Source organism: Leptomonas pyrrhocoris (genome assembly GCF_001293395.1).
Source record: "Leptomonas pyrrhocoris isolate H10 chromosome Unknown, whole genome shotgun sequence".
NCBI classification, from domain to species: Eukaryota; Euglenozoa; class Kinetoplastea; order Trypanosomatida; family Trypanosomatidae; genus Leptomonas; species Leptomonas pyrrhocoris.
In genome coordinates, this window is record NW_015438359.1 from 369620 (window position 1) to 396209 (window position 26590).

At 61.4% G+C, this 26590-nt stretch overlaps 4 protein-coding genes across 4 annotated transcripts; all 4 read left to right on the forward strand.

Annotated features, from left to right (window-relative positions):
• Nucleotides 1-787: 787 nt before the first annotated feature.
• Nucleotides 788-5768, forward strand: ABB37_01946 (hypothetical protein; the record flags this gene model as incomplete). The annotated part of the gene is made up of 1 exon (XM_015798651.1): nt 788-5768. Exon 1 carries the CDS (start codon nt 1032-1034, stop codon nt 5766-5768), a length of 4737 nt encoding a protein of 1578 aa, XP_015662129.1. The 5' UTR covers nt 788-1031.
• Nucleotides 5769-8034: 2266 nt separating this feature from the next.
• Nucleotides 8035-17991, forward strand: ABB37_01947 (hypothetical protein; the record flags this gene model as incomplete). Its single annotated transcript, XM_015798652.1, has 1 exon — nt 8035-17991. The coding sequence occupies one exon, from the start codon at nt 8035-8037 to the stop codon at nt 17989-17991; it is 9957 nt and encodes a 3318-aa protein (XP_015662130.1).
• Nucleotides 17992-18486: 495 nt separating this feature from the next.
• ABB37_01948 (hypothetical protein) lies at nt 18487-19904 on the forward strand (the record flags this gene model as incomplete). The annotated part of the gene is made up of 1 exon (XM_015798653.1): nt 18487-19904. The coding sequence occupies exon 1, from the start codon at nt 18564-18566 to the stop codon at nt 19902-19904; it is 1341 nt and encodes a 446-aa protein (XP_015662131.1). The 5' UTR covers nt 18487-18563.
• Nucleotides 19905-20615: 711 nt separating this feature from the next.
• On the forward strand, nt 20616-25397 carry ABB37_01949 (putative Lipin; the record flags this gene model as incomplete). Its single annotated transcript, XM_015798654.1, has 1 exon — nt 20616-25397. Exon 1 carries the CDS (start codon nt 21669-21671, stop codon nt 25395-25397), a length of 3729 nt encoding a protein of 1242 aa, XP_015662132.1. The 5' UTR covers nt 20616-21668.
• Between the last annotated feature and the right edge of the window lie 1193 nt (nt 25398-26590).

Sequence of the window (26590 nt, forward strand, 5' to 3'; positions counted from 1 at the left end):
ATCGTCTTCAGATTGCCAGATTTTCAGATATTTTCTCGCTACTCATCTGCTCCTCGCGTTCCTTTATGAATAGATATAGAAAACAATCCTTTTCGGACGCGCTTTTCCTTTCATCATTGTAGGCGGGAATGTGAGCATCGGTTTCTACTAGACCTTTTTTTCATTGTATCCTCTTCTTCACCTCGTTCTTAAAACTTGCTGACCGCTGTGTGTTGTGTGTGTGCTGATCGGCGTAGCTTCGGTGTGCTCAGCGGAACTCAGCGTCCGCGTAGTGATCACCGTAGCGGAAGAAGAAGAAGAAAAACGCCGTTTCCACCATTTCGTTTCCGTTCTTTTGAGTCTGATAAGTCCATTCTTAGATGGTGCGCAGTGCGTGAAAAGCAGAAAGGGGAAAAGGAAGTTGGCGACATCACGCTGTGCGAAGGATCTTCATCTTCAACCCGAAATCAGAGCGTTCCAGGGAGCTCCCTCGCACCGCCTTCACTCTCTGCGCATAGCTGCCTTTTTTCCCTCTGTGTGTGTGTCTGGCGGTGCGTCGTGTTTGTGATGAGTGAGAAGTACGAAGCGGCCTCGTATGCGTTGGTGTCGACACAGCGGAGGAAAGCAAAGGACGACAAGAGCAACAACGGATTACTTTTCCTTCATATATATATGTATTTACTCATGTCATTCTTCCTTCCTTCCTCCACTGCCTTTCTGCGTAAACACGTCGTTTTTTACCCCCTCTTCTTTTTGGCAACACCGCCACGCTACCGCTGCGTACCGTACGATGGATGCTGCGGAGCGAAGGAGTGGACGCGACGCGTGTGTATATGTACTTATCCCACCTCCTCATTATTCTTCTTCTTCTTTACATCGACGTTAGCGGGTGAAAACAGCAATTCCTTTAGGGAAAAGAGAGACCAGAGTCGACATCAATCGGAGTAGAATCGCCACTTTGATATTTCTTGGTCTTGCACAGTCTCGTGTACGCGCAGCACACACAATCAAACGCACAAGCTGACACGTTGCTTGAAAGAAAAAGTGTTTTCATGATGTCCTCCGACACCATTTCCGTCGACAGCGGCGAGACGCACAGCAGCCCCATCGCCTCACCCGTTTCGCAGGACACGCCAACCTCACATCGTTCGATGCGGTCACGACTGGTACGCGTGGGCAGCGCGGACGACGGCGGCCACGCCCCGCCCGGCCTCGCACAGCGCCACTCGAGCAATGGCAGCACCATTGGCGGAGGCTCCTTCACGCAGGTGCCGCCGCAGGCGCAATGCTCCTCACCGGTGCATAGCAGCCCCTTATCCGCCTCGTCGTCCGGCGGCATGCCTTCGTCGCTGCTGGCACCATCGCGCAACCTGGGCGAGCACAACGGGGTAGCTCCCCTCTTGCAGCATCGCCAAGAGCAGCAGCGGCATCAAATCGACGAGAACGCGTTGGCGGGCGGAAAAGCCCCGCTGACGCCGACCATACTGATGGTGAGCGATTTAAAGTTCACTCGTGAGCCGCACGGAACGGCGCCGACGTCGAACAAGCCCGTCTCGTTCTTCAAAGCCGCACACGGCGACCGCCGGCGTAAATCACTGAGCACGCCGTCCTTTGTGATGAGCGGCACCGTGGCTGCAAGTAGCAGTTACGGCTGTGGTGTGAACAGCCGTCCCGCGTCCCCGCTGCTCCCCGTAGGTGCCTCGGGCGGAACGGTGTTCGATTTCTCCGCAACGCCACCTGGTGGCAACGCCACCGCAGCGACCGCAGCAGCAACACCAGCGCCCACAGCGGCGGGTAAGCACTTGAGTGACCCCGCAAAGCGACCCACCTCGCCGAAGCGAGCGACGACGACTGCGGCGTTGTTCCCCACGACCGAGTGGATTCGCACCGCGCTGGCCAGCGGGGTCGGGTGTGGGAGTGGCAGCCCCGTCAGCGGGGAAGGCGAGATGGCGCCAGGCGGTGACCCACGCGGCGGGCTTGCGCTACCGCCAAGTAAGAGGGACGACCTCGCAGAACCACCGGCCGCTGGCGCAGCTTCTTTGATGAATGGAACGGCTACACCGCCCCCACCTCGCGACGCCGCCATGCGGCTTCACGAACAGCGCGTGGAGGCCGCCGTGCGCTCGCAAGACGAAATGCGCGAGTTCGGCGTCATTTTGCGGCGACTGGAGGAAGAAGGAGCGCAGGTGCTGCGGGAGCGGCGTCGACGACGGCACGGGCGCCGCTCGAATCAAAGCGGCGGCTGCCTTGACGGTGGGTTTCGCCAGCGTGCCCAGAACGGGGCTGCCTCGACGGGTGGAGGTGGTCTGGGCGACACACAGCGCCAGTTGTCACTGAACAGCGACAGCGGAGCGCAGAGCAGCCAAGACGCCGGCGATAACGCATCGCAGGCCGCCTCCAATTACACGGATGCCGATGAAGAGGATGAGATGACCGAGGAGGGCGTACGGGGCAGCATGCATCCAGAGCGCACGATGCGGGATCGCATGCTAGGTGGAAAGGAGTCCTCCGCGAGGGCGGTCGCAGAGGTGCAGGGCGCGGAAAACATGTCGCACGTGGCGCTCATCAAGCTGCGCGACCGATCGGCACGGGAGTGGGTACTGCTGCAGCGACGACGGCTGGAGCAGCGGCGTGGAGGCTCGACAGCGCTCCAGCGTCGCATGCAGGCGAGTCAGGCGCGACTGCAAGCCGTCCGCACCCGCGGAGGCGGAGGGGGCACCGGCAACGTGGAAACTCAGCTGCAGCAGCTCTTGTGGGGCAACACAGCCCACCACGACGACGACGGCGACACCAACGTGGCGGTGACGGCGCACGAGGCCACGGAAAGGGAGACCTCCGCGTTCCCGCCCGGACCCCCGACAGGTGTGTCAGTGCCCCCTGCGACGGCGGGCTCACTTCCGATTTCGTGGGGCGAGGAGAACGCGTCCTTTCCTGTCCAAGGCGGTGGCGGAGACGGAGGCGACGTTGCTGCGGATGTGGCGGACGGGAAGGCGGGCGGCGAGAGGGCAGACGCTGAAGAGCGGAGTGGCCCTGACGCCACCAACTCGGTGGCTTCCCCAGAAGCGGGTGCGACCCACGATGGGCACCTGGCACTCCACGAGGACGATGCGTCCCTCGTTCCTGTTGATGGGAGGGATACGGACGGCGTACGCACTCCTGTCGATCCGGCACGGGCACTTCAGCGGGAGCTCGACTCGGAGGCGTCTGCCGTCTCGTTGGGCTCTCCGTCAAGCACGCACCTGCAACGCGGCGATGCGCCGGCCGTCGCTGCGGGTTCGGCCGACGTGCCCGCACCGGATTCCACCACCACGACCACCGCTGTCGTCGCCACGGCCACGACGGCGGCGACGACAAACCCACTGCTGGAGGAAGTGCGGCTGCGCCGTGAGCTGCAGCGCCTGCTCTTTCACGCAAATGAATGCACGCTCTACGGGCTGGACAAGTGCCTGAACAGCAGGACCGCAGCGAAGCGAAGCGCACCGCAGCTGAAGCATGACAGTCCTCGAACGGCGAGCAGCAGCCCGTCGAGGCGATCCGCGGCGGAGGGGCGTAGCACGACGTGGGGCGCTGCGCCACACCACGCGTCGAAGAGTCAGCAGCCATGCCAATCAGAGTGGACACCGAGCACAGCGGACTATCGCGGTCCGACCTTACCCCTTCCCCTTCACCGCACGTTTGGCACCTTCAGCAGCGGGGTTGCCGCGTCTTCGCTCCCTGGGAGTCGCAGACGCCCAGCGGGCAAGTCGCATTCCTCCACCACTATGACGCCACGCGCGGAGCCTGCGGAGACACCACGACTGAATGAGACAAGCGCTGCGGCCCCCCACGGTGCCGAGAAGGGCGCCACTCTATCCCTTCCGCCGCTCCACCCATCCTCCTTCGAGCCCTCCTCACGCACTTCCGGGCGCCCCCCCAGTAATTTTCATCCCACCACCTCGTTGGATATGGAGCTGCACTCCGGCAAACGCAGCGCGTCCTCACTCCCCTCCATGACCGCCTCCAAGCACGCGGCGAGCAGCGGTGCGACGGGGCAGAAGGTGAGCGCGCCGCCGCCGCCGACGCCGCTGCCGCCCCGACGCTTTGACAGCCTCAGCAAGCGAAAGCGGCGTCGGCACCCACCGCTGCCGGTCGTGCCCGGCGTCGGCGAGCACGCGGCGGCGCTGCTGCAGCACGAAATACTCCTCACCCGCCGACACGAGATGGAGGCGGAGTGGGGGAACGCACGGCAGGTGGACCGCGCCTGCGAGACGCTGCAGCAGCTATTCCCGCTGCGGGAACACCTGCTAGAACAGGAAATCCATAAAGGCAAAGCCACCACGAGAAGTGCCGGTCAGCCGCCGCTGTTGCTGATGCAACGTGGCACAATGCAGGCGATCCCTTCGACGGAGGTTACTGCGCTGACCGACGCATCGGGTGGCACCCCGCCACGCGGCAGTGGCCCTCCTCTAAACTCAGACGCCGCGGTGGACCGTTCCTACCACCCACAGGCCATCCTGCAGCGGCATCGCCAGCTGCTGTACGACGAGGCGGTCCGCATGGAGTCGAGCAGCCGATACGCCGCGCGCACGGCGTACTTGGACGTGCTGAAGCAGCTCGCCCAGCGACTCGTGTCGTCCGTTTCGTGGCCCGTGGTTGAGCGCTTGCTCGCAGACGCGCGGGAACAGTTGCGGCCGGAGGCGGAGGCCACCACTCCTTCCGCCGACGGGTCCACGGGAAGCCTCCATCGCGCACGCGCCTCCCCGGATCGCTCGCTGGCATCGCTCTCTCCACGTGACAAACTGCAGCAGCTCATCGCGGCGCATCTCGGCACGTTGGAGCTATCCCAGTGGCCGGTGCAAGAGGTGCTGCAGCACCTTGCTGCCCTGTACCGTGTCCCGCTTTACGTGCTGCACGAGAGCATCGCCGCGCAGCAGCGCCGCTTCGCGCACACCTACAACTACGAGGAACGCTTCCGTGCGGTGGACCGGGCACTGTTGGGCAGCGGCGCGGGTGCTGACTGCGTGCTGCGACTGACGTTGCATCGCTGCCGCCGTCCACCGCTGGCCCCCACACGGGAAGGCACCACCGCCAGCAGTACCAGCGGCAATGCCGCCAGTGGCCCAACCACGGCGACAGAGGCGAGGCCCGTGGCGGCTGCCGACCCGCGTGGAGAGGCACTTTACTTTATTCGACTGCGGGTGGGTCTGCAGAGTGTGTCGTCGTCTGCCGTGCCGCTGAGCAGCACCGCTACGGGGCACGCCGCCGCCGGCTCGGTGTCTTTGTCTTCCCTCTCCGATCGCGATGGCACAGGCGCAGGTGGGACAGCGATGCACGGGGCTGCACAACTCTCTGGCGGAGGCGCAGGCGGCGGCATGCTGTCCGTCTCGTCCGCCACCTCCTCCGCTGGGAAGCTGCTTAGTTTCCTCGGTCAGACGCTCACAATTTACCTCCCGTCTTTCGACGCGGCAGCCCGCAGGCGCCGGGCCGGGACTGGGGTGGCCGGGGGCACTCGGCCCTATAAGAACCTCGCCTCGCAGGGCACCGGCGGCAGCGCTGTCGTCAACGCCAATACGAATAATGATACCGGCGGAGTCGGGGAGGATGAGGGCGAACGGTGGGGGATGACGGTGGAGTTGATGCAGGTGGGCGTGGAGGCGCCGTTGGCCCGTGGGGTGGTGGACCTGGCCGCGATGGGCTTCCACACGTACGCGGAGAATGGCCGCATTCACGCGCAGAGAGTGAAGATTGCACTGCGGCGCAAAGGGTACCGTCCCGCGGAGCTGAAGGCCACCTTGGAGGTGACGGCGTAGCCACAATATATATATATTTTCTTCCTTTATCGATGTACAGGTCAAGTCATGTAGTGAACGATGTTCCTATGATGTTATTAGTAGCCAAATTTTGCAACCGCTTTTTCCGCGGTGCGCAGCTGAGACAAACTTGGATGACACGCACTCTCGCACTCTCGCACTCGCACGTGCGTAAATATATATTTATTTTCTTTGACTGATGTAATTGGAATTATTCCCCTCCCTTCTTTAAAGAAAGGTATGAAAAAACAAACAAACAGACCAAAGAAGGATGTGTATAGAAGGCTGTTCTCTGGAATACATCTTTTCTCCTTTGTTTCCGTCTTCCTTTGTGCGTTTGCTTTCCTGTTATTTATTTTAGTGTGGATGCGCGTGGAGCCGTGCACGGTGGTGCCACAGCCACGACCACCACGAGCGAAGAAGAGGACAATCAAGGATGGGCGTGGTAATGGCCTTAGCGGGTATTTCCTTTCGTAAATGACATAACCTTTTTTTTTCGCCTTGTGAGATGGTGGGGATGCGGCTCATGCATTCAGATTTCTCTACAACACGTGTCTGTTAGTGTTCAAAGTAGGTGTTATTCGCCACAGCTTGCGGCTGCGTATCTTCCTCTTCCACGTCGACACTTCTCCTTAGCGTGGGGATACATATGTGCCTGCTTATGTGCCAGGCAGTGGCCTCTCCATCGCTGTTGTCCGCGTTGCTTCGTCTTCCACTCCACTCCTCTCCTCTCCTCTCTTCTTCTTCTGCTTACAGTTTCCCTTTTTTTGTGGTTGTTTTGGTTGTGTCGTTTGCTGAGGTCAGTTTGTGTACCTCTTGGGCGGTTCTCCTCCTTCTCCTTCTCTCTCTCTCTTCACATATATCTGCTGATGTAACTGTTCATTAACAACGTCCTCGCTTCGCTTTTTCTTCTTAAATTTCTTACGACTGATACGCAGAGGATATATATGTATAACTAAACTCTGCCAAGCGCAATAGCCACAACCATAAAAGAACAGGGCGGCATAAACGAAGGAGAACGTTGACGGCGTACTCCCTTTTTTTTCCCCTCTGTGATGATTTTGGCTGCGCTGGGACTATTATTCTTTGTAGCGTACCCGCCGCCGTAGCAGCTTTTATTCTCCGCGCACCACACGAAACAGCCGCCCCACGTACCCTTCCCTTTGCGCGTTGCCGACGCTGTACGGCACTGCAGAACGTTTAAAAGCCCGTTCACTATTGTTCTTCTTATTATTGTTTTTGGTTCTGTTTGCCTTCGAGCACGACGTTGCGTCTTGTGATGCCGCGTACGTTCTCACGCGCCGGCGCGGTCGCGGCGCACCTCGCCTATCCGTCAGCATTGCGCGTCGCGTCCTTCTCCGCTACACAATCGATGGGGCACTGCGAGAGTGCTCCAATGGGAGGCGCGGATAACCCACCAGCGCACGTGCTGCTGCCCAACACCGCACTCCATCCCAACCATCAGCAATCTCAGAAAACGAGCTGCCAGACGCGCCTCACACGGCACCATAGTGGCGGCGCGGTGCTGCGCGGCGGTGCGCCAAGGCCTTACGTGCGGGCGACTTCGCGTTCTCTGCTTCTCCGTCCGACCGCATCGATCTTCACATCAACAGCAGTAGTGGCGCAGCACCGACGTGCGTCGCACCACGCGGCACCCACCGACGGCGACGTTGGCGGTGCAGCAGCGACCACGACGTCAGCGCAACCACCTTCCACGCCTCCCCGACGACGTTTTGCGCATCGACAGGGACATGCAAAGCGGGCTGCGGTGCACACCGGTGAGGGAGAGGTGAAAAACGAGCGTAACAGCAGCACTCCCGTTGCCACCGCATCAGCATCTACCGGCGAGGTCAGCGCCGGAGTGGAGCAATCCGAGTCGTCTTCTCATCCGCGCAGCGAGGAAGAAGGGCTGACGCAAGGCAACACACCGCCTTGTGAGTCGCGTCATCCTACGCGTAACGCTGCACTCCGGCCTTCCTCTTTCGAGAATCGGCGAGACGGCGATGACCGCGCTGCCGGGAAGCGCACGGGTAGGTGGTGTGTGTGTCGGACATCACCAGCAGAGTCTAACAACAATGCAGAGGTGCAACATGGCGACGACGACAACTTGCAGTCGAGATGGGGCAATCGGCCTATCCCACCAGCCGCCGCACAGGACAAGTCTCACGCATCCTCCCTTTCCGCTTCATCCGAGGCCCCCACGAACTCCTTTCTCCCGCCTGAACCCGATGCCGCCACCGCCACTCCGGCGTCGCTGTGCAGCTACATGCTGACCTTGCGCCGCGGTGAGTCCGCGGTAGGTGGAGGTGGCAGCACGAGAAGTTTAGTTACACGCCGGCAAATGACCAACTTTCTGTCGTGTAGATTACCTGCCCTTATGCAGTCCCCACCGGGCGGCAGCGCCAGCTTCTTCTCTCCCGCACGAAATGAACGGTCCAACACGGGGCGTCGTGGCGGGAGTGACGGGCCGGCCGATTCTGCCGAGGCCCGAGCACTGAAACGAATAATAGGCGGGAAAGGCGACGGCAAGGTGTTGACGTTGGCCGAACAAATCAGAGAGCTGGCGGGTACAGGGTCTGTTCCGTGGACGACCGAGCTGGCGGAATCCGTGCTGCTGACAACCGCACAGGCATCGCGGAGCCTGTCGAACTTGTGGGCCAGCGACGCGGCGATCCAGTTCTTGCTGCACGACGCGGCCCGTTCTACCGCGTCTGCCGCGGACGTCCCTCGAGGCAGCAACGAGGAAGTGCGCGGCGGAGAGATGCGTGGTGCAGCGGCGGTTGATCTTCTCTCCAACCCCGGCACAGCGCCGCTCCCGCACGGGCTCCAGCTTCAACAGAACGCCAAGCGGATAGGAGAGAGGGCCCGCTTTGCCATGGCGATGCTGCAGTCACAGCAAGTCGCGAAGCGGCGGGCGCGTCTACGCGAGACGCTGTTGGTACCCGCGCGGCGGCAGCTGCTGAGGCTTCACCGCCTGAAAGCACCGTCTGCAGACGCCACGTCTTCTTCGTCCGAGAACCCGCCAACGGACAGCAATCTCCACGACGGTGCTGCCTCCGTGTCGGCAAGGCACGCACCGCGCGTCAGCGACGTGAGCTCTTTAACGTCTCATCAATTCGACTATCTACCGAGAAACGCGGACTTGGACACCTACCTGCACAACTACCTTCTCCCGTCGCTCTTCAATGAGCTGCGGCAATTCTGTGAAGAGGTTGGGCGCCGATACGACGCTGCTGTTGCCGCCGCCGCCGCCGCCACCGCCACCACGAGCACCACCACCATCGCAAGCACAGGCACCGAAGAGGAATGTAAGGCGAACGAGTCTCCAACGAATTTGCGTGCAGCGAACGCGCTCCCGCCGCCCCCCGTCACGCTCAACGACAGCTGCCTGCCATCCTTGTCGGGGGCAGAGCAGGAAACGTTTGCGGTGCTGCTCTCCGTGCTGTATCGCACCCTCCTGCAACGAGGAGTGGTCCGGCCGAGCGCGCACCCTCGCGGCAGCCGCCGCCACCAGCACGACCACCGGGGTGATCAATTCTATTTTCACCCTTTTCAGACCATCGCAACCACCCCTGATACGAAGGGTGAACTGGCGGAGGGGTCGATACAGCACTTAGACGGACTACCGCTGCGTGCCTTCGCCATCACTCTGTCGAGCGTCGCATCCACGGCGGACCGCATCGCAGGGCCGCGCAGTGGGCTGCTGGAGAAGACGTTGCGACGCGCCAGCGAAAACCGCGCGGCTCTGCTTTCTCTCCGTGGTGGCGAGGACAGCGAAGGAGGTGAAGGGGGAGAAATGGAAGGGGCTGCACATGCACAAGACGGTGCGCATCGCACCGCTGGTGACAGTGGTAGTGGTGGTGGTGGTCCGGCACGTCTTGCACGCACCCCCGCACCTCACCCGGCACGGTTTCAGTCGCGAAAGGATCTACGCGACGCGTCTGCGTCAGCGGTGCCAGGGCAACCAACAACATTAATAGGCAACCCTTCAGCTGCACAGCCTGCTGTGGCTCGGTCGTGTGGGGCGAAAACCCTGCTGAGTCACCACAAAAGCCACGGCCGTCTAACTGACAGGAGCGCCACGACAACGGCACATAAAACCGCGCTTCCGCCGTTTTCTTTTCCGCGCAACTTCAATTTAGAGCCGCACATCTCAACGTTAAAGTTCTGCTACCACGACCACGCCCTGCAGCTTCTCATTGACACCGCTGGCGTACATCCTCGCGAAGGTAGAACGAGTGAGGGGACGCCGAGTGAGGCAGCGCACCATGCAACCCCTTCGCACGCGGAGATGCGTCTTGAAGATTACGTGAACGCGATAGCGCAGGCGAGCTTAACGTTGCTGCAGGTCGCACTGCACTGGGCACCTCTCTGTCGCACCACGCAACTGCCTGCTGTCGCGCACGCGGTGGCGCACATCCTACGGTACCCGCACACGCCGTCCGCGCTGATGTTAAGGGACGTGGGCAGTGGAGCAGCGGCGCCGACGGCGTCGTCCGGGCTGAACGGCAGAGAAGCAGAGGCGGGCGAAAACGATCGTGGAGCCGTGGCTGCCGCGCCAAAAGACGAGGCACCGCCACAACGTGACGGGACGACGACGACGACAACTACGTTAGACTACCGTGTCCACGCACGCCTCCATCAGCTCTTTCTCGCTGCCTACCCCGACGGAACCGCCTTTGAACGAATGACGCGCCGACTGCTGCGTTCCACATTTCGGTACCTGATGAAGCAGGTGACAGGCACGTTCCTCTCGACCGCGGCGCCACTCGATCAGATCTTCTCGCACTGGCCGCGTGAGCTGTCGGGGAGCACCGGCAGCACCCCAACCCGCGCCTCCAACAGAGAGCCACCAGCGTCGCGGCAGGGCGTCGTGTGCTACACCGCACCGACGTCTGCCACCACCGATGTTCTTCTGTTTGGCGCGTTTATGGAAGAGTGCTGGAGGAAGCTGATGCGACAGGAGTTTTGGAAGTCCATTCCCTCCGCTGGCGTGTTACCATTCGGCGGCGGCGATGGGTCCGTCAATCGTGCGGTGCTTTGCAGCAGCGTGAATCCCAACGACGTCAAGCGGGAGCGCAAGTCCACCGAGCTGCAATTGTGGGTATCGTCTGACGAGGAAGGCGGGTGGAGCTCCGGCAACGACGGCGCCGTGGCGCCCCTCGCCGAGACACGCAAGGCGAAGAGTGCCGCCGTGAGCCCCGACAGGGCGGATCATTTTTACCTCCTTCTTCAGGCGCCGCTCTTCGTCCAGTCGTGGCTGCACGACCAGTTGGGTAACAGCATCGCAACCGTCACTCCTGACATAATGATGAAGCTGCTGCGCATCATGGACCACATTACAAACTATCTTGCTATCCCCAGCGTAGGCGGCCGCACACATGCCGCGCTGTCGCTGCTGCGTGAGTGGCGCGCCACGCCGTTCGTGTCCGACGTGTTGTCCGGCTCGGAGGAGCTGTTCTTTGCTACGCGGGAAATGCGTCTTTACGTGGCCTCGATGGGGCTGCCCACCGTGCTGATGAAGCCGGCCAGCGCGGATGCGCCGTGCGATGGCGCCGATAGTTCTCTCGGAGGGGCTTCTTCCTCTCCCTTTTCTGCAACATCGTCCCCTTTGCTGTCGCCCTCGTCGAGGGATGCCGGCGCCAGGCTGGCGGTGCAGCAGTGTGTTCAGCGAGTGTCCTCCCCTCCCACTGTCCTCATCCACTGGATGGCGCGCATCAACCCGCTGGGTCTGTACGTGACGCCCACCAACCGACTGTGCTCCACTTCAGCCCTGGCACTGCGGAAATCAGAGGAAGCGAACCCTCAACGGACTTCCGTGGACAGATCCGCAGAACAGCGGACCGGTGACGCGAGCGGAGAGACCGTGCCGCTGCTGCGAGACTTGAGGGAGAGTACCCTGTTCTGGCTGCCCACGTGGCGCGAGAGTTCGTTCTCGCTGCACGATACCGCCACACTTCTGCGCGCGTTGAACATCACCTGTCTGGCAGAGCAACGCAAATCGATGGCTGCGTCGCCGTCCAGCAACAACGCGGGGAGCAGGAATACGCGTACTAACAGCAACAGCAACAGCAGCAGTCAGTTAGATGGTGTGCACCGTGGCACAGATCAGAGCACCGTGATCGGGTTACAGGGTTGTGAACTGCATCTCCCGGTGTGGGACGGGATGGGGCCGCTGGAGCTGCTGCTGCGCGCGTCGCATCGCATGCTCTTCGCACCGCAAGACCGCGTCGCCGCGTCCCAGCTCTCGACATTACCGACAGACGCGCCTCTTCAAGGGACGATGGCGACCACGACGACGAAGACAGAGAAGGCGAAGGCCGCGGACGCCACGGAAGTCGCGGGAGGTACGTGGCAGGAGCGGGGGGCTGACGCGCTCTTCGAAGGAGACCCGCCCGCGTCGCTGGAGGCGCTGGTGACGCTTTACCTTTCCTTGTTGGCCGCCACACGTGAATCAAACGCGCAGCTTGCGGAAACGGCCCCCGGTACCAGCAGCAGCAACAGTAGCGGCCGCAGCGTGCAGCACCCCAGCGAGCGTGCGAAGGCGGCGCAGCAGACGCTCGTGGTGTGGGCACCTTTTAGGAGTCCTCGGACGACTTCGAGGTATGCACACATCGCCCGCTGCCGCACTGTCCTGCGATGTTGTCTGGCGGAGTGCGAGTCCGTGCTGCAGGATCGTCTTCGCACGCGACGATCAACGCACACTACAGTGGGCGTGACAGCAAAGGACGAGGAGAACACCGAAGAAGGGAATGCACCTGCCTCCTGTGGTGCGCCGCGGCGAGGAGGGGATCGCGCTGCCGATGATCTCGCCTCCAGCCTGGAAGCGCTGCTGGAACTGTCCATGTTAGCAGAGGCAGTGTGGCCGAGGGGGCATGTAACTCAAAGCGAAGGCAATGCAGCGCGGCAAGGGTCATCAAACGGCAGTAGTCGTAGTAGTCGCCGTTCTTGCGGCGAGGCTTTGCTTCCTCAACAGCTACTGGCGCTTTTCCAACAAGCGCTTGTCGCGCGGCTGCGGGCGTCTTCGCTGCGGGAGATGGCGGCACTCTTGTCGAATCAGCTGTGGTGGACGGCACAGCAGCAACAGCAGCAGCAAGGCGCAGCCGCAGCAGCGGCGACGACGGCACAAGTGCCGGCTTGCGCCTCTTGGGTGGAGCAGACCATTTTGAATGTCCTTGAGGAAAAAATCTATTCCACAAGCGCGCAAGCGCAGCCCGATGGGGACGCCCGGGCAACCGTGAAGGAGAACTCTCGCGTATCGCGCGAGCACGCATTGCTACATCGCAGTTTTGAGGTATACGAGTGGGTGTTGATGCCCTGGTACTTGAAGCTGGAGCTGCGACGGCACACGCCAACGAGGAGCTTGCCTTGTTTCCCATCCGATACAACAGCGGCAGCAATCGAAGTGACCATGAGGCCATCGACGTCGGTGCTCGACGATTTTACTTCTCTGGAGGACGCTTTTGACGAGCACAGCGACAGTGCTGATTCGGACTGCGATGGCGTTGCCCCAATAGCGCCATCCACCCTCCCGCGCCCCATCACGACCGTCCGTTGTGTCTCCGGGGCCGGGACGTCCATCGAGTTACACACCTCCCTTCTTTTGGAACGGGCGCTGAACGCGCTGGTGTCTCACTGCGAGTCTTTCGATACCTTTCTGCACGTCGTGCGCTACCTGTTTCTCTCCCACCCTGTCACGCTCACCACCGCCCCCATCGCCGCGGTGCAGCTCGACGCAATGGCTGCGGCGCTGACCCCCTCACCCCGTAGCCGCTCTTCAGCCGATGGCGCCTCCGGGTGGTCAACGACGACGTTGTCGTCATCCGCTGCTGCTGCGCAGAGACAAAGTCTCTCGTTTGCGGAAGCCTGGCAGGCAAGCAACGCCTGTTCGCTCCCACAGCAATGGGTTACTGTCCCACAGAGTCTGCGCTATCGCTACGTGGACACGCTCTATCGACTTTTCGTGCGACTCATCTACTTGCCGAATACCACCCTGGAAGACCTTTTCGAACTGCTGCACGTGCTCTGGTTGGCGGACCCAAGTGCGTCTCGCCCCGACCTCTCGTCGTCTGCCGCTGCGGTGGCGGGCGGAGGCGATGGGAAGCAGCGCGGCAGTCGGCGCACGACGGGCGGGGCGGCCGCTGCCTCGACGTGGCCCAGTCTCTTCCAGCGATGTGCCGACTTCACTGTCCAGACGCTGAGTGCCGACAAACACGACGATGCGGTGCTTGACGGGCAGCGGCAGCAGCAGCAGCGTCTCACAGTCCCCGTCATCCTTCAGAACCTTCGCTTGATTTTAGAGAAGGGCCTGTTGACTGTGGTGGGCTCCGTCAACGAGCCGATGTGCATCGCCGCCATGCAGCTGCCACCGGTGCCCGTGCTGCTGTTCTTGAGTGGCCTCGCGACTCAGGTGCGGGACGAGCGCGCTGCTGTGGCGCAGCTGGAGGATAATGAGGAGAGGGATCAAGACCAGAGTTCACCTCGCCTGACACCTGCGCAGCACGCGGTGCTGGATCTGTTGGAGCCGTTCGTGCTGTACACCGTGGTCACCTCAGAGATGTTATTCGACTTGCCCAAAGCCACGTATTTGCCGCTGTTTTTGGAAGTGCTGAGTGGGCTGGAGCCACGGCTGGTACTCAACGTTATTCAGGCAGCCTTTACCGGGCGGGCGACCGATCCCCGGCGCGCCGGTCGCGGGAGGCGATTCATCTCCTCGTCCGAATCCTCCGTTGTTGGTGGTCCAAAGCACATACCCATTCGTTCTATGTTCTCCGGTGGTTCGAATCAATTTGAAGAGCACGCCCGCTGCGTGGCCGCGATAGTGTCTTCCATGGTGATGGTGGCCGGGCAGGCGCAGGCTTCATCCCTTGTGTGGGCTTCCGTGGACAGCCAGGCAGCGGCAGCGGCGGCGGCGGAGGAAGAGGAGGAGGAGCAAACAAGCGGTGCGACGGACAAGGAAGGTGAAGCAACCGGGGAGCTGCGCAGGCTCTTGCCCGGCAGCAGCGCTCCGGTGACGTTGCTTAGAAAGGACGATACGCGTGTGCAGGTAGGCCGGGCGCACCGGCGTGCCCTCGGATACCTTTCCGGAGAGCTCTACCGTCACTTGATGGTTCCGCTGCACTGGCAGCCGCTTCGCCTGACCGATCCGGCGATGCTGCTGCGGCTCCTTCAGATTTTTACGGTGCGCCGCCACCGCAGATTGCATAACACCCTTGTGTACCTGATTTTTCGACTGCTGACGACGACAGCTGTAGTCTCGGCAGGTTGGGATGGGGTGCACGCACGGCCACCTCCTTGTCTCCGAGTTGCCGCCTCGGCTTCCCGGCGCACGGACGCTGCAGCGAAGCAGCACAGGGATCCTGCCCCCGATCCTGCGTCCCGCGAGACACCGCGCACTGCCCTCTCCCCGGTTGGGCACCTGCTGCTTCGACAGCTGTCGTTGTCGCAGTGGCGTGAGTTTTTCTATCGCGACCTCCGTCATGGCGTGTACATACCGTACCAGCGAAGGTTAAAACTGCGACGGATAAAGGAGATACAACTGCAGAGACAGCAACGTGGTGCCGCGTTGTTCTCCACACTGACCGAGACTGCTGGGACCTCCCATGAGGTGCGGCAACGTGCGGACGTGGAGGTAAACGGCGCTAGCGTTCCGTGGGCGATTGGTGTAATGGAGTCGACTGATGTCTATCGAGAGCGTATAACGTTGGGCACGGTCGTGCTGACGCTGGACGCGGCGTCGACGCAGACCCTTGTGCACGACATCATGTCCCCGAGCGTCTTGCTGACCTTCACGGCGGACCTCCTGCAACGGCACTGGTGGAATCGTCGTTCCACGGGGCGACAAGCCGAAGAGGTCTTGCTCGCTCGCACGGGTCTCGGTGCCGCGGACACGGCCGCGCTCGATGCGGCGCAGGAGTCGTCGCCATCTCCCTCGAGTGCATCGACCTACGCCGTTCTTCTGCGTTACGCCTCCGTCAACTCGGTGCTGCGCGAAGCCGCGCTGCAGCCGTTCTTGAAGGCAGCCGGCGAAGTACTAGACCAGCTCGCGAGTGCCAAGGAACAGGAGTTCCTCGCCGTGCTGAGCCGAGAGGCAGCGTGGCTGTATCAGGCTAAAGGTGGAGCGGCGCAGCAGCAGCGGCAGAAGCAGCAACAGCCACAACAACGCGACGTACGGGAGGGAAATGCCGCCTCCCGTCAGCGCGATCTTACGGCGACCGCTGCAAATGAAAGCGGTGGAAACGTTTCTGGCGCGGGGGTGCGGGAGGGCCGCCATGCGGGGGCAGCAGCAGTCGCCGCCGCCACGGGGCCCTCGGCGCAAGTGGGGGACATCGGAGGCGACGAGCTCGACGCTGCCGAGAGCCCACCGGAGGAAGCCGCGGAAGGGAAAGAGGCCAACGCGGTCGATCCGTTCCGCCGCACCGCGGAGACGCCGCAGGAAGACCAGTTCGCAGACTTGTGTGCTGCGGGTCCGCTGGTGCTGGATTGGCAACCCATTGCGCGGCTGCTACGGGTGATCTACCACGTCGACCCGGGTGTCATGGAGCGCCAGTTACGGGAGGCGTGGCGATCGCGCCGGGGGAAGGCGCTCCCCGTCGCCTCCCCTGTGGAGGCACCGCTGCAGCGTGATGTTTTCCACGGCGGCATCGATGCCATGCTGCACCACGTCGGGGAGGTTTGGCGGGCTTCGCCCTCGGCTACCGCGGCACGCGTTGGAGGGGATGAGCCATCAGCACCACAACCTCATCATCATCCGCCGCCGCCGCCGCAGCGCCTTGTGGTGATGAATCTGCATCTCGTTTTGGAGATGTACGCCCCCTACATGCGTGGTGTTCCGAGCAGCTACCCCCACCAGCACAACTGCAGCAGCAGCAGCGGCAGCAGCAGCGCAGATTGGCTGGACGCGGGCCCCGTGAGTGGCGGTGCTGCCTCCTCTTCTTCCGTTTCTTCCGCGGTTTTCAATGATGATGCGGCGCGAATGGAGCCCCTCGTCTGGACCGTACGTGCGTTCCAAACCGCCACGACGGTGACCGCAGACGGAAAGAAGAACGTTGTGGCGGCCGAGATGGCCAGGCGAGCACGCCGTGCAGCATTGATGCGGCGGGCCGGGATGCTGATCTCCGCGCAGGAGGCGGAGTGGGCTATCCGCACTTCCGAAGGGGCGAAATCAGCTGGGAGAGAGAGCCCTGATGATGGGGAGGACGAGAAGATGGGTAGAATGGATCCAGACGTGTACTGGCAGGAGCGGCTGCTGCGTCTGCACCAACGCGTTGTGGAGTGTGTCTTCGGCGAGCCGGAGAGCCTCTCCCGGCCTCTGCTCGTGCCCGCGGCGAACACGAGCACCAGCGTTCAGATGGCAGGGAGCGGGAACCCTGAACCGGAAACGGCCAGCACGACGGCGGATGATTATGTGCGCCAGGTACATCAGCGATTAGAGCTCATGCGCAGCGATGATGTAGCACAGCTGCTGGGGTTGTTGCTAAGGCTGCCCGACGCTGATGGCGCGTCTCGGTCTATGACGGAGGCCACCGTCGCCTCCGCTGCAGCCGCGCCGCACACGAGAGAGTCCGAGACCAAAGTCATGCAAGCACGTGTGTTGATGGAGACGCTGACCGATCTGCTGCCTAGTGCGTCGCAGCGGGAGGTGGTGCGTGTGACTCAGGATCTTCTCCAGCGCTACGTGGACGTGATGGATGCCGGTGATGCGCCGGCCACGACCGCATCCACTACCGGTGCTGCTCCAACCGCGGCGTCTGCGCGTGCAATCGCCTTTGAGATTCGCCGGCTGCTGTCTAGCGTAGGCGTCTTGCTCGCCAACGACGTGGAGCGCGTCACCACGGCCCAGCTGGTGTGGCTGCTCTCCCGCCTGCACACTCCACGCCTGCGCGGCGTCGCATCCGTGGTGGCGGAGAAGGGAAAGGACGCCGCAGATCAGTCGCAGCGCACCCGGCCAGCCGAGGCAGCAGGCATGGCCCTCGATGTCTCCGAGTCCTTCTTGTCCGCCGCTGTTGCCCGCACCCTCACGATTGTGTTGGCGGACGCGTCCGCGTTCGAAGCCCCACCTCCAGTGATGAACGTGGACGCTGCAGCAGCGGCGACGGAACCAGGGAAAAGCAACGTGTTGACGGTAGGTCAGTGGATGACAGCGGTCTCGGCTGCGGAACTGCAGCCTTCGTCCACGACGGTGACGGCGCTGCTGCGGTTGATTGAGGCGTCCGCGTTGTAGTAGTGGTGTACGTGGAGGGTGTGTGTGTGTGTGTGGGGCCGGTTGTAAGCGGATTGTGCATCTAGCGGGTTCTCGCACGAGAAGGGCAACGCGCATGGGCGGCATTCATGGCGTATATATCGTGGCCGTTTTTTCCCCCTTTTTCACATCTACACACAAGTAATAATCATGAAGAACATCATCATCACCGACCAACCAATCAGATAAGTAAATAGCGAAGAAGAGCAATGACAGTAAAGTGCCTCTTTGCATGGAGGCTGGACGATGCCGCGGCGTGAGGTCCCTTCTCCTTCTCTTTACGCTTTTCATCGTCATCTTCTCGTCGGGGGTGTTTTCAATCGCTACTTGTGAAGGGATGAATTATACGGAGCTTGCGTCTATCGCTGTGTGCGTGTGTGTTCTCGCAGTTTCTCCGCTGTGTGCGCCCGTCTTCTCTGACCTCACTTCCTTCTGATGTCTTCTCCGCTCCTCTTCACAACGTGGACGCGCGTGTGCAGCTCACGTGGGAAAACTTGAACAGTGAGACAAAAACCAGCAGAAAGCGTAACGGAGCCGCGTCGAACACTTTAGCGATGAAGCGGTCACTGCGTGCGCTGGAGACGTTGCAGGCGTCTCTCAGCAGCACGAGCGGCAATGCCCCCGGCAGCAACGCACACAGTCTCTTCGAAGGACACCGCTTGAAGGAAGCCACCCGCGAACACCAACTCGCCAAGCTTTCTCCGTACAAGCGAGCCGAGTATGTGTGTCTGGAGTGCGTCGCCGAGCTGCGTGACGCCCTCCGGGACGTAGAGGAAATCCAGTACACGCTCAGCGGAGACACGACAAGCACCTCCGGCGGTCGGTACGGCCCTCTTTTGCCGACGTCCACCTCCCGCGAGGAGCGAGAAGAGTCGGAAGGCGAGGCAGCCGGTGCGAGCGACGTCGACGATGAACGGGCACAGTTGCTGGGTGGCCGAAGCCATCCTCCGTCACGGCCTCGACGGCAGCCTCCCGCACGACGCACCGGTGAGGCTGCGCTGCTGGAGCAGGAGCTGCTGCGCGCACGGCAACACGCACGTCGCGCACACCAGCGGCTTCAACAGCTTCAACGCGAGGCCGCCCGTCTCGCCAAGTCGTCTTCGAGCGTGAGCGGGGGCGCGGCGGACACGAGCGTGGAGGCGGCGGTGCCTTCATCCTCTACCGCCGCGCTCGACGCTCTGGACTGGCAGCGCGCGGAACGGCACGTGGAGGTGGCGAAGTTGTGGTACCGAGCCGTGTTCGGCATTAGCGTTGTGTCATCATTGGCCACCCCAGCCGCGTCGTCATCGCTGCAGCTGAACCAGCCGGCCCAGCCGCGGCAATCGGTGGGGAGCATGTCGTACTTTGGCAGTGGCGCCAATCCGCTTCCCAGTGGCGTGGTGGCGACAGAGAGGGAGGTGGAAGGCGGCAACGGCAGCGGTAATGGTGCGACCGGGAGACACGGCGCCGATCGGGAAGCGCCCGCGAGTACGGGTAATTGGAACTACCCCAGCAACCACGACAATCGTGACGGCGACGGCGGGGAGGCGTTGGCGCCGCCACCGCTGCAGGCGCTGCAGCTCCGCAACGCACGCGAGGATGCGGAGTTTCAAGAGTTCTTTGCGTCGGTGCAGGCGAATGATGAGCTCATGGATGCCGCGCTGGACCGACTAGGTGGTGGCCTCGCGCGTTTGCTCGACGGCGCACGTGGGATGCAGGATGAGCTGACGGTGCAGGAGCACCTGCTGCAGGGCACGTCGACGCGCATCGACGAGAACGAGGCGGAAATAGCGCATATGAACCGCCGCCTGCGCCGAGCCATTCAGGAGATGAACGACTCCTCCATTTGCGTTTATGTGGCGTGCCTGCTGGTGCTTTTGCTCGTCTTGGGTGTCCTTTTGCGGATTGTGAAGTGAAGAGGGGCAAGGGAAGTACAGAAAGAGGGGGGCTGATCAGAAGAAAGAGGATACCGGTGCAGCCGAGTCGGCGGAGAAAGATGACGGGGAGTTCTCCGGCCGCGCGTTTGGCCGGCAGGCGATGACCATGCCTGCCACTGGGCGGTCTTCCGCTTTCTCTCTCTCTTGCGGCTTTCTTTCAAGAATCACACATTTGTTTTCTTAACAATGATCTTTTCTTCTCCACCTTTGCTGTGTGCGTGTGCACTTCATATACGTGCATAATGGCTGCTTGTGTTCTGTCGTGTACCCTGTTCTACCGCTTTTTTAATTCTTCTCTTCTACCTTTCTTCTCCAGTGCTCTCCAGATGGCCGCCGCAGGCGTATAGACAAGCTTGCACCGACCCGCAAGAAGAATCGTATCTCAGCGAACGCAGAGTCGCTGATGTCGCCACCACGCCGCTGCGTGCGGTGTGGATGCTGCGTGAGGGGAGCAGGGTGTTTTCCACGCCTGCAAAAATCGCAGAGCGCGCTGAACACGTGCTTGTCCACGTTTTCTTTTGATTTCATGACACCGTGAACGAAAACCTGAAAAAGCCGCCGCACCTCGCCTCTTCTCCTCCTCTTTCTTCTCCCCGGCTCTTCCTATGCTTATATATTTATGTACTTCATTTCGTCCTGTGTTGCGTACCATCGGCCACCCCGCTGCGGTTCTGCGGTAAACAAATCGGAAGATAGATTTTCTACACAATTTTGCTTTGTAAACGAACTCCTATACATTTCTATTCATCCATTCTTACTCTTTGGACTTCGCTTTCAGCGCCCCGGCTCCGCTGCATCTACAACGACACCAACATCACAGGGAGAGGGGGAAAGAAGAGGTGTTACTCACAGTCCATTTCTTTTTGTTGCATTGCGTGTGTGTGTGTGGGTGCTTTCTTTGAAGCCTCAACGCGTGTGCGCAGGTCGAGCAGAGCCGCTTCGTTCATCTCCCTTTTCCTTTGTTCTCCTTCTCTTGGGTTTCTTGGGCCTTCCGAGTTCACGGACAACGCTGCGCATACATTGCAGAGGTTGACCCGCACTTCCTACCACAGAAGGACGCATCATACTAATCCAAGCTGGCTCGTTTCACGTCGCCGCTCGCGGGATTACGAGAGGGCGTTTGCTTAAGAAAGGAGGCAGAAGACCCATTCATTTATTCATACCCCGGTGGATAAATGGTTTGAGCTGACGCTGCTCTCTGATACCAAGTGGTCCCCGACACCCGAGAAAACCGCTGCAAAGAACTGTTCACGAAACAGTCTTCTTATCTGTTCTCCTGTGCCGTTGTCGTTGACGACTTAGCTCTACCTATATATATATATATTTTTTTTTTCTCTTGCGGTTCTTTTTTTCTCTTCGAAGTCTCTTTTGAACGAACACCGTCGCCTGCAAGTTTGGCGGGGGAGGCAAACGTAAGCTCACTCAGCGCCCACTTAATATTTTTATCTGTCTCTCTGCCTTTTACTGAAAGCGAACTTTCTCGTTGTATTTGCAAGGCCTTTTTTCTCTTTCCTTTTTCTTTCTGGCCCTTTCACGAAGTAGCATCAGCATCACACATACACCACGTTGAATTACCTTCGCGACTGATTATTACTACTACTATTATTACTACTAGTATTGTTCTCTGTGGAAGTAGGTGGGGGCTATCATATCTGACCTCGTTGCACACCTGCGCCGCGTCTAGCCTTCCTGATAGGTGCCTTCTCTCCTCCTCCCCTCCTCCCCTCTCGCAAGGAGAGCACCATGATTTCTACATTGGGCGGACTGCTGAACCTAAACCACCTTGACCAATCCAGTCGCGCCAACGATGTCATCGTCATTCGCCACCGGGACGGCTCCTTGCACAGCACACCCTTCAACGTGCGCTTTGGCCGGCGGCAGATGTGGAGCACCGCCGGCCGCGTGGTGCAGGTGGAGGTGAACGGCGAACTGACATCGGCCGTCATGAAGATCGGCAAGGGCGGGGAGACGTACTGGTTGCAGCCGACGTATGGCGCCTTCGGGCACCACGCGCATCCGCATCGCGACTCCGTCAGGGCCTCGACGAACGCGACAGAGGAAAGGGGCCGGACGACGGCAGCAACAGCAGCAGCGGCTGCCGCTGCCGCTGCTGCTGTTGCTGCCGCAAAAGTCCACGCCAACCGCGATATGCCGAGGCAGCACAGCAGCCGCAGCAACGATGACCACCACAACGGCGGCCTTCCCGGCGGCGAGGCAAACCCGCCGCTGGTGGTCAACGCGGCCGACTTGCGGCACTTCTCGATTCACCCCGAGTCCCCGCCGGAGCTGTCGGCAAGCGAGACATCGCCACGCCAGGGCGATCAGAACGCTGTCACTGACCCACAATCGGGGCAGCTTCCCCGCCTCTCAGCCGTGCCACCATCGGCACTATCGACGACAGCGGTGATGCATACGATGAAAGCCACATCCCACGGCCCGTCACCGGTTGGGCCGGCACCGGCAGACGCCAGCGAACTAATCGCCTCGCCGAACTCGTTGGACTCGACGAGTAGTCTCCCTTTGCTGCACAGAGGCGACAACGGTGACTTGGTGGTGGAGACACGTGCCATCCACTCGGCCGAAGATGTGCAGGAGGCCCGTCTGGCCTTGCAAGTCATGGCCGCCGCGGAAAAGTCGCGGCGGCGTCTCTCTAAGCTGCTCTTGAAGGAGGACTCTTTCTTTCTTCAGTCGGCGGAGGAAGAGGAGGGGCAGCTGGATGCGACGACTGGGGGCGCAGCAGCGGCAGCGACAGCAGATGTCCAAGAGGCCACTCATCGAAAAGATGAAGGACAGGTTGGCACAGAAAGAAACCCGCAGACGTGGAACGCGGAGAGCTCATCGGAGGACAAGGAGAAGAAGGCTGCTGTCGCTGCTGCCGCTGCTGTGCCGGCAGAGGCAGGACCCACTGCAACAGCCGCAACATCTGCTGGGATTGACGGCGAAGTGGCCGTGCCGGTACCACCCACCGCTTCTGCCGCTTCTCCATCACCACATCACAAGAGCCCGTCAGCCGCCGCCGCGCCCGTTGATGATGCCGAGGTGTCTTCCGTGGGTTCGGCTTCCGGCAGCACCGACAGCTACAAAGTCGAAGACACCGACGATTACTTCCTCGAGACGATCGACGCTGATGAGTACGCGGCGATGTACGGCGAGGAGGAGCTGCTGAAGAACGTGTCCTTCTCGAGCAGCGTGACGAGCGGGGTGTCGATTACGGACGCTGTGATGAGCGGCTCCGGCAGTGATGTCTCGAAGACGTCGCCGGCGGGGCGCACGACGGGTGACGCTGCTGTCGTTGCAGCAACGGCAGCAGCGATATCAACGCCAGCAGCACATGCGATTTCTACGTCAGCACAGCACGACTCGCCGTTAAATCCGGGGAAGGCTGGTGGTGGCGGCGGCGTCTCAGCGCTTTCAGCAGCTCCGACAGCACCCGCAACGAGGGCCAAGGCCGACACCGCAGTCGACGACGTGACGGAGGTGTTGGATGCTGAAGGACGGGTGGTGCACCACCCGTCATCGGCTGTCGTCGCCGCCGCTGCTGTTGCTGCTGCTGATGCGGCGGAGGGAGGTGGTGGTGGTGGTTCGTACTTTACCCGCACCCTCATTCCTGTAGAGGCGGACCTGTGGAAGCTGCATCTGAGGGATGGGTGCAACAAGGTGCGCTACCTCGCCCGCAAAGACAAGGGCGAAGTCGTCTCCATCGCGTGCAACATCTTCCTGTGGAACTGGACAGATCGCCTGGTCGTGAGCGACGTGGACGGCACCATCACGAAGAGCGACTTGTGGGGCCACTTCTATGCGATGCTGGGCAAAGGCGGGGACTGGACCCACCCCGGGATATGCACCTTGTACTCGAAGATCGCGCGGAACGGCTACCGCATGGTGTACCTGACGGCGCGCAGCGTCTCACAGATCAATCAGACCAAGGCGTACCTCTTCACCTTGCAGCAGGACGGCGTGGGGCTGCCGCTGGGGCCGGTGCTGACGGCACCCCAGCGCTTCTTCACCGCGCTGACGCAGGAGGTGTCGAAGCAGTCACACGTCTTCAAGATCGCGTGTCTGACGAGCGTGCGCGCTGCCTTTCCGCCCCACACGAAGCCCTTCTTCGCCGGCTTCGGCAATCGCTACAACGACGTGATCAGCTACGACGCCGTCGGCATCCCGACACACAAGATCTTCATCATTGACCCGTCCAGTGTCCTCCACGTGTGCCTTGTGAGGCAGACCTACCGCGACTTGGGCCACCTGGTCGATGTAACCTTCCCTCCGCTGAGGCGCAACCCGGTGGTGCTGCGCGCCCCGCCATTGCCGCGGCGCCCACAGCAGTTAAGCGAACCCGCCAGCAAGCACAAAGACGACGGCCACGCTCCCGCCGAAGGTGAAGCGGGCAAGGACGCGCGGCGAGGAATGGAGCGACACGCCTACGCCCGCGATTTGCTGCATCGCTCTTCATCTGCGTCGTCGTCGTCGTCGTCCTCCTCCTCCTCGTGCTCTGAGGCGCCCTCCGGCGATTACTCCTCAGACCCGCAGGAGCACGGCAGCGCGTCGCTGGAGTGTTCGATGGGGTCCGCGTCCGCGACGTTGGCGTCCGGCGGGCCACCACCACCTCATGAGCAGCAGCACCATCACCATCACCACAGTCACGGCAGCGGTGAGGCGTACAACGCGGTGCGTCCCGCGTCTGTGGCCTTTAGCCTTGTTGATTCGTTCGTTGTCGCGGCGCACGGCGAGAGCAGCGGCAGCAGCAGCGATGGAGGGGCGGCCGCGAGGACCTCCGCTGCGGTTGCGCCCTCCAACACGAGGACCGCTGCCACGCACGCCGGGGAACGTGGTCCGGCAACCCCTTCGTCGTTGTCGTCCGCCACGTATGGCGCTCTCTCTTCCGCTACAAAGGCAGCGGCCGTCCCAGCAGGCGGTGCAGCACCACCGTTGTCCGCGTCGCGCGCGAAACCGACTGCGTCATGGGAGGTTGGCTCTACCGAGTACAGCTGCTTCTCTGGTCCGGCATCGACTTCGATGGGGAAGACGACGGCTGCCGCTGCCCCAGCAGGGCAAGGGACCGAGGTAGCGGGTGGGCCTTCTTCTTCAGGACTCCTCGCTGGCACTGCGTTGCCGAATGCCCCATCATTCACAGCCGCCTCCGCAACCACTGCAGCTCCGTCACACGCGGCTTCTTTAGCGGCTGGACGTGGTGGGGGACCGAGTGGCGGCGCCGACAACACTAGCAGACATCAGTCGAACGGTCCCACGTACAACTACGGACAGCGTGGGCGGTTTGATGGCAGTGGTGGTAATAGTGGCGGTGGTGGTGGTGACTGCGTGGAGGACTACGAGGTAGGAGGAGGTACCGGTCGATCCGGACTTCTCGTCGTTCGCCTACTGGCGCATGGACCCAAGGGACTTGATCGCACCATCGGTGAAGGTGGCGGCGAAGGCGGAACCGCGCAGTGTGCGCGCTCCTGCCGGCGCTGAGTCGGCAGTGCAGTCCGCGCGACGTGCGGAGGCGAGCAGCGAGTCGCGCGCAAGCGCCTCTCCGGACAAGCACCTACTGCCCTTCAGCAGCAGTAGCAGTAGCAGCAGGGAGGTGACCGCCGGTAATGCCGGCGCACGCACGTCTGATCCATCAAGCGACCTGAGTCATCCAGCGCACATTCAAGGCCAAGGGCTGACTGTACGAAACTCGACAGAAGACGCCGTCGCTGCGGTGAAGGCTGCCACCCTCCGCACGGGTGGCACCGTGGATGCGCACAACGCAGGCGTGGGGACCGGCCGTTCAGCACGCTCCTTCGCCTCCACATTCCCTGACTTCGCTGCTGGCGCGGATAACAGTGCGCGTTCCTTGCGGGACGACGCCGCGGCGGTGAAGGCGCAGGAGCGGGCGTCCTCGTCGCCTCTATCGCCCACGCGTTGCATTAACGAAGACGCAGCCAGTAAGAGCAGGGACACAACGGGGACGACGGCGCTATCGGATGCGCGTCAGTCTAAGCTGTCGCTCACCTCGCTAGAGGAAGTGGCTGCGTCGCAGTCGAGCGCAGCCAGCGTGGGAGTCACAAGCACCACCACCGCCACGAAGCGACGCGGCTTCTTTTCTGCGTTCACTTTTGGACGCGGCCAAACCGCGCAGACGGCTCCCGAGTCACCGAACACGCTTCGGGCGCAGCAGTTCCAGGAGGAGGCGAAGAAGAAGGCGCTGGCGCACCCGGACGCGTGGGAGTACTACCGTGCGCAGCAGCAGCAGCAGCAGCAGCAGGCACCTGCTACTGATGGCAGCTCGGTTTCGAAAGCTCCGTCGTTCTCGACTAAGTAAGTCCTTTAAGGACGAGCGAAAGCGGAGGAAGATGATCGAATGATTCGAACGGTTTTTTTTTGGAGGGTTCTGTTTCTCCCTCCTCTTTCCTTCTTTCACACCCGCTGCCGTATTTGTTTCTATTCTGAGTTTGTCGTCTTTACAGTTGTAAGTGACGCTCTGCTGTTGCCCTGGTTCTCGTTGCCATGCTGATGCAGGCTCTATTACTACTACTACTACTACTACTACTACTACTATTATTATTATTCGCGGCGAATGGTGATGCCGCGATCTGGAATTGCTTTTGTTTTTTTTCTCTGGAGCGAAGGCGGCAAGCATGAAACGACACACGCAAGCGAGTCGAAACGCAAAAGACCGC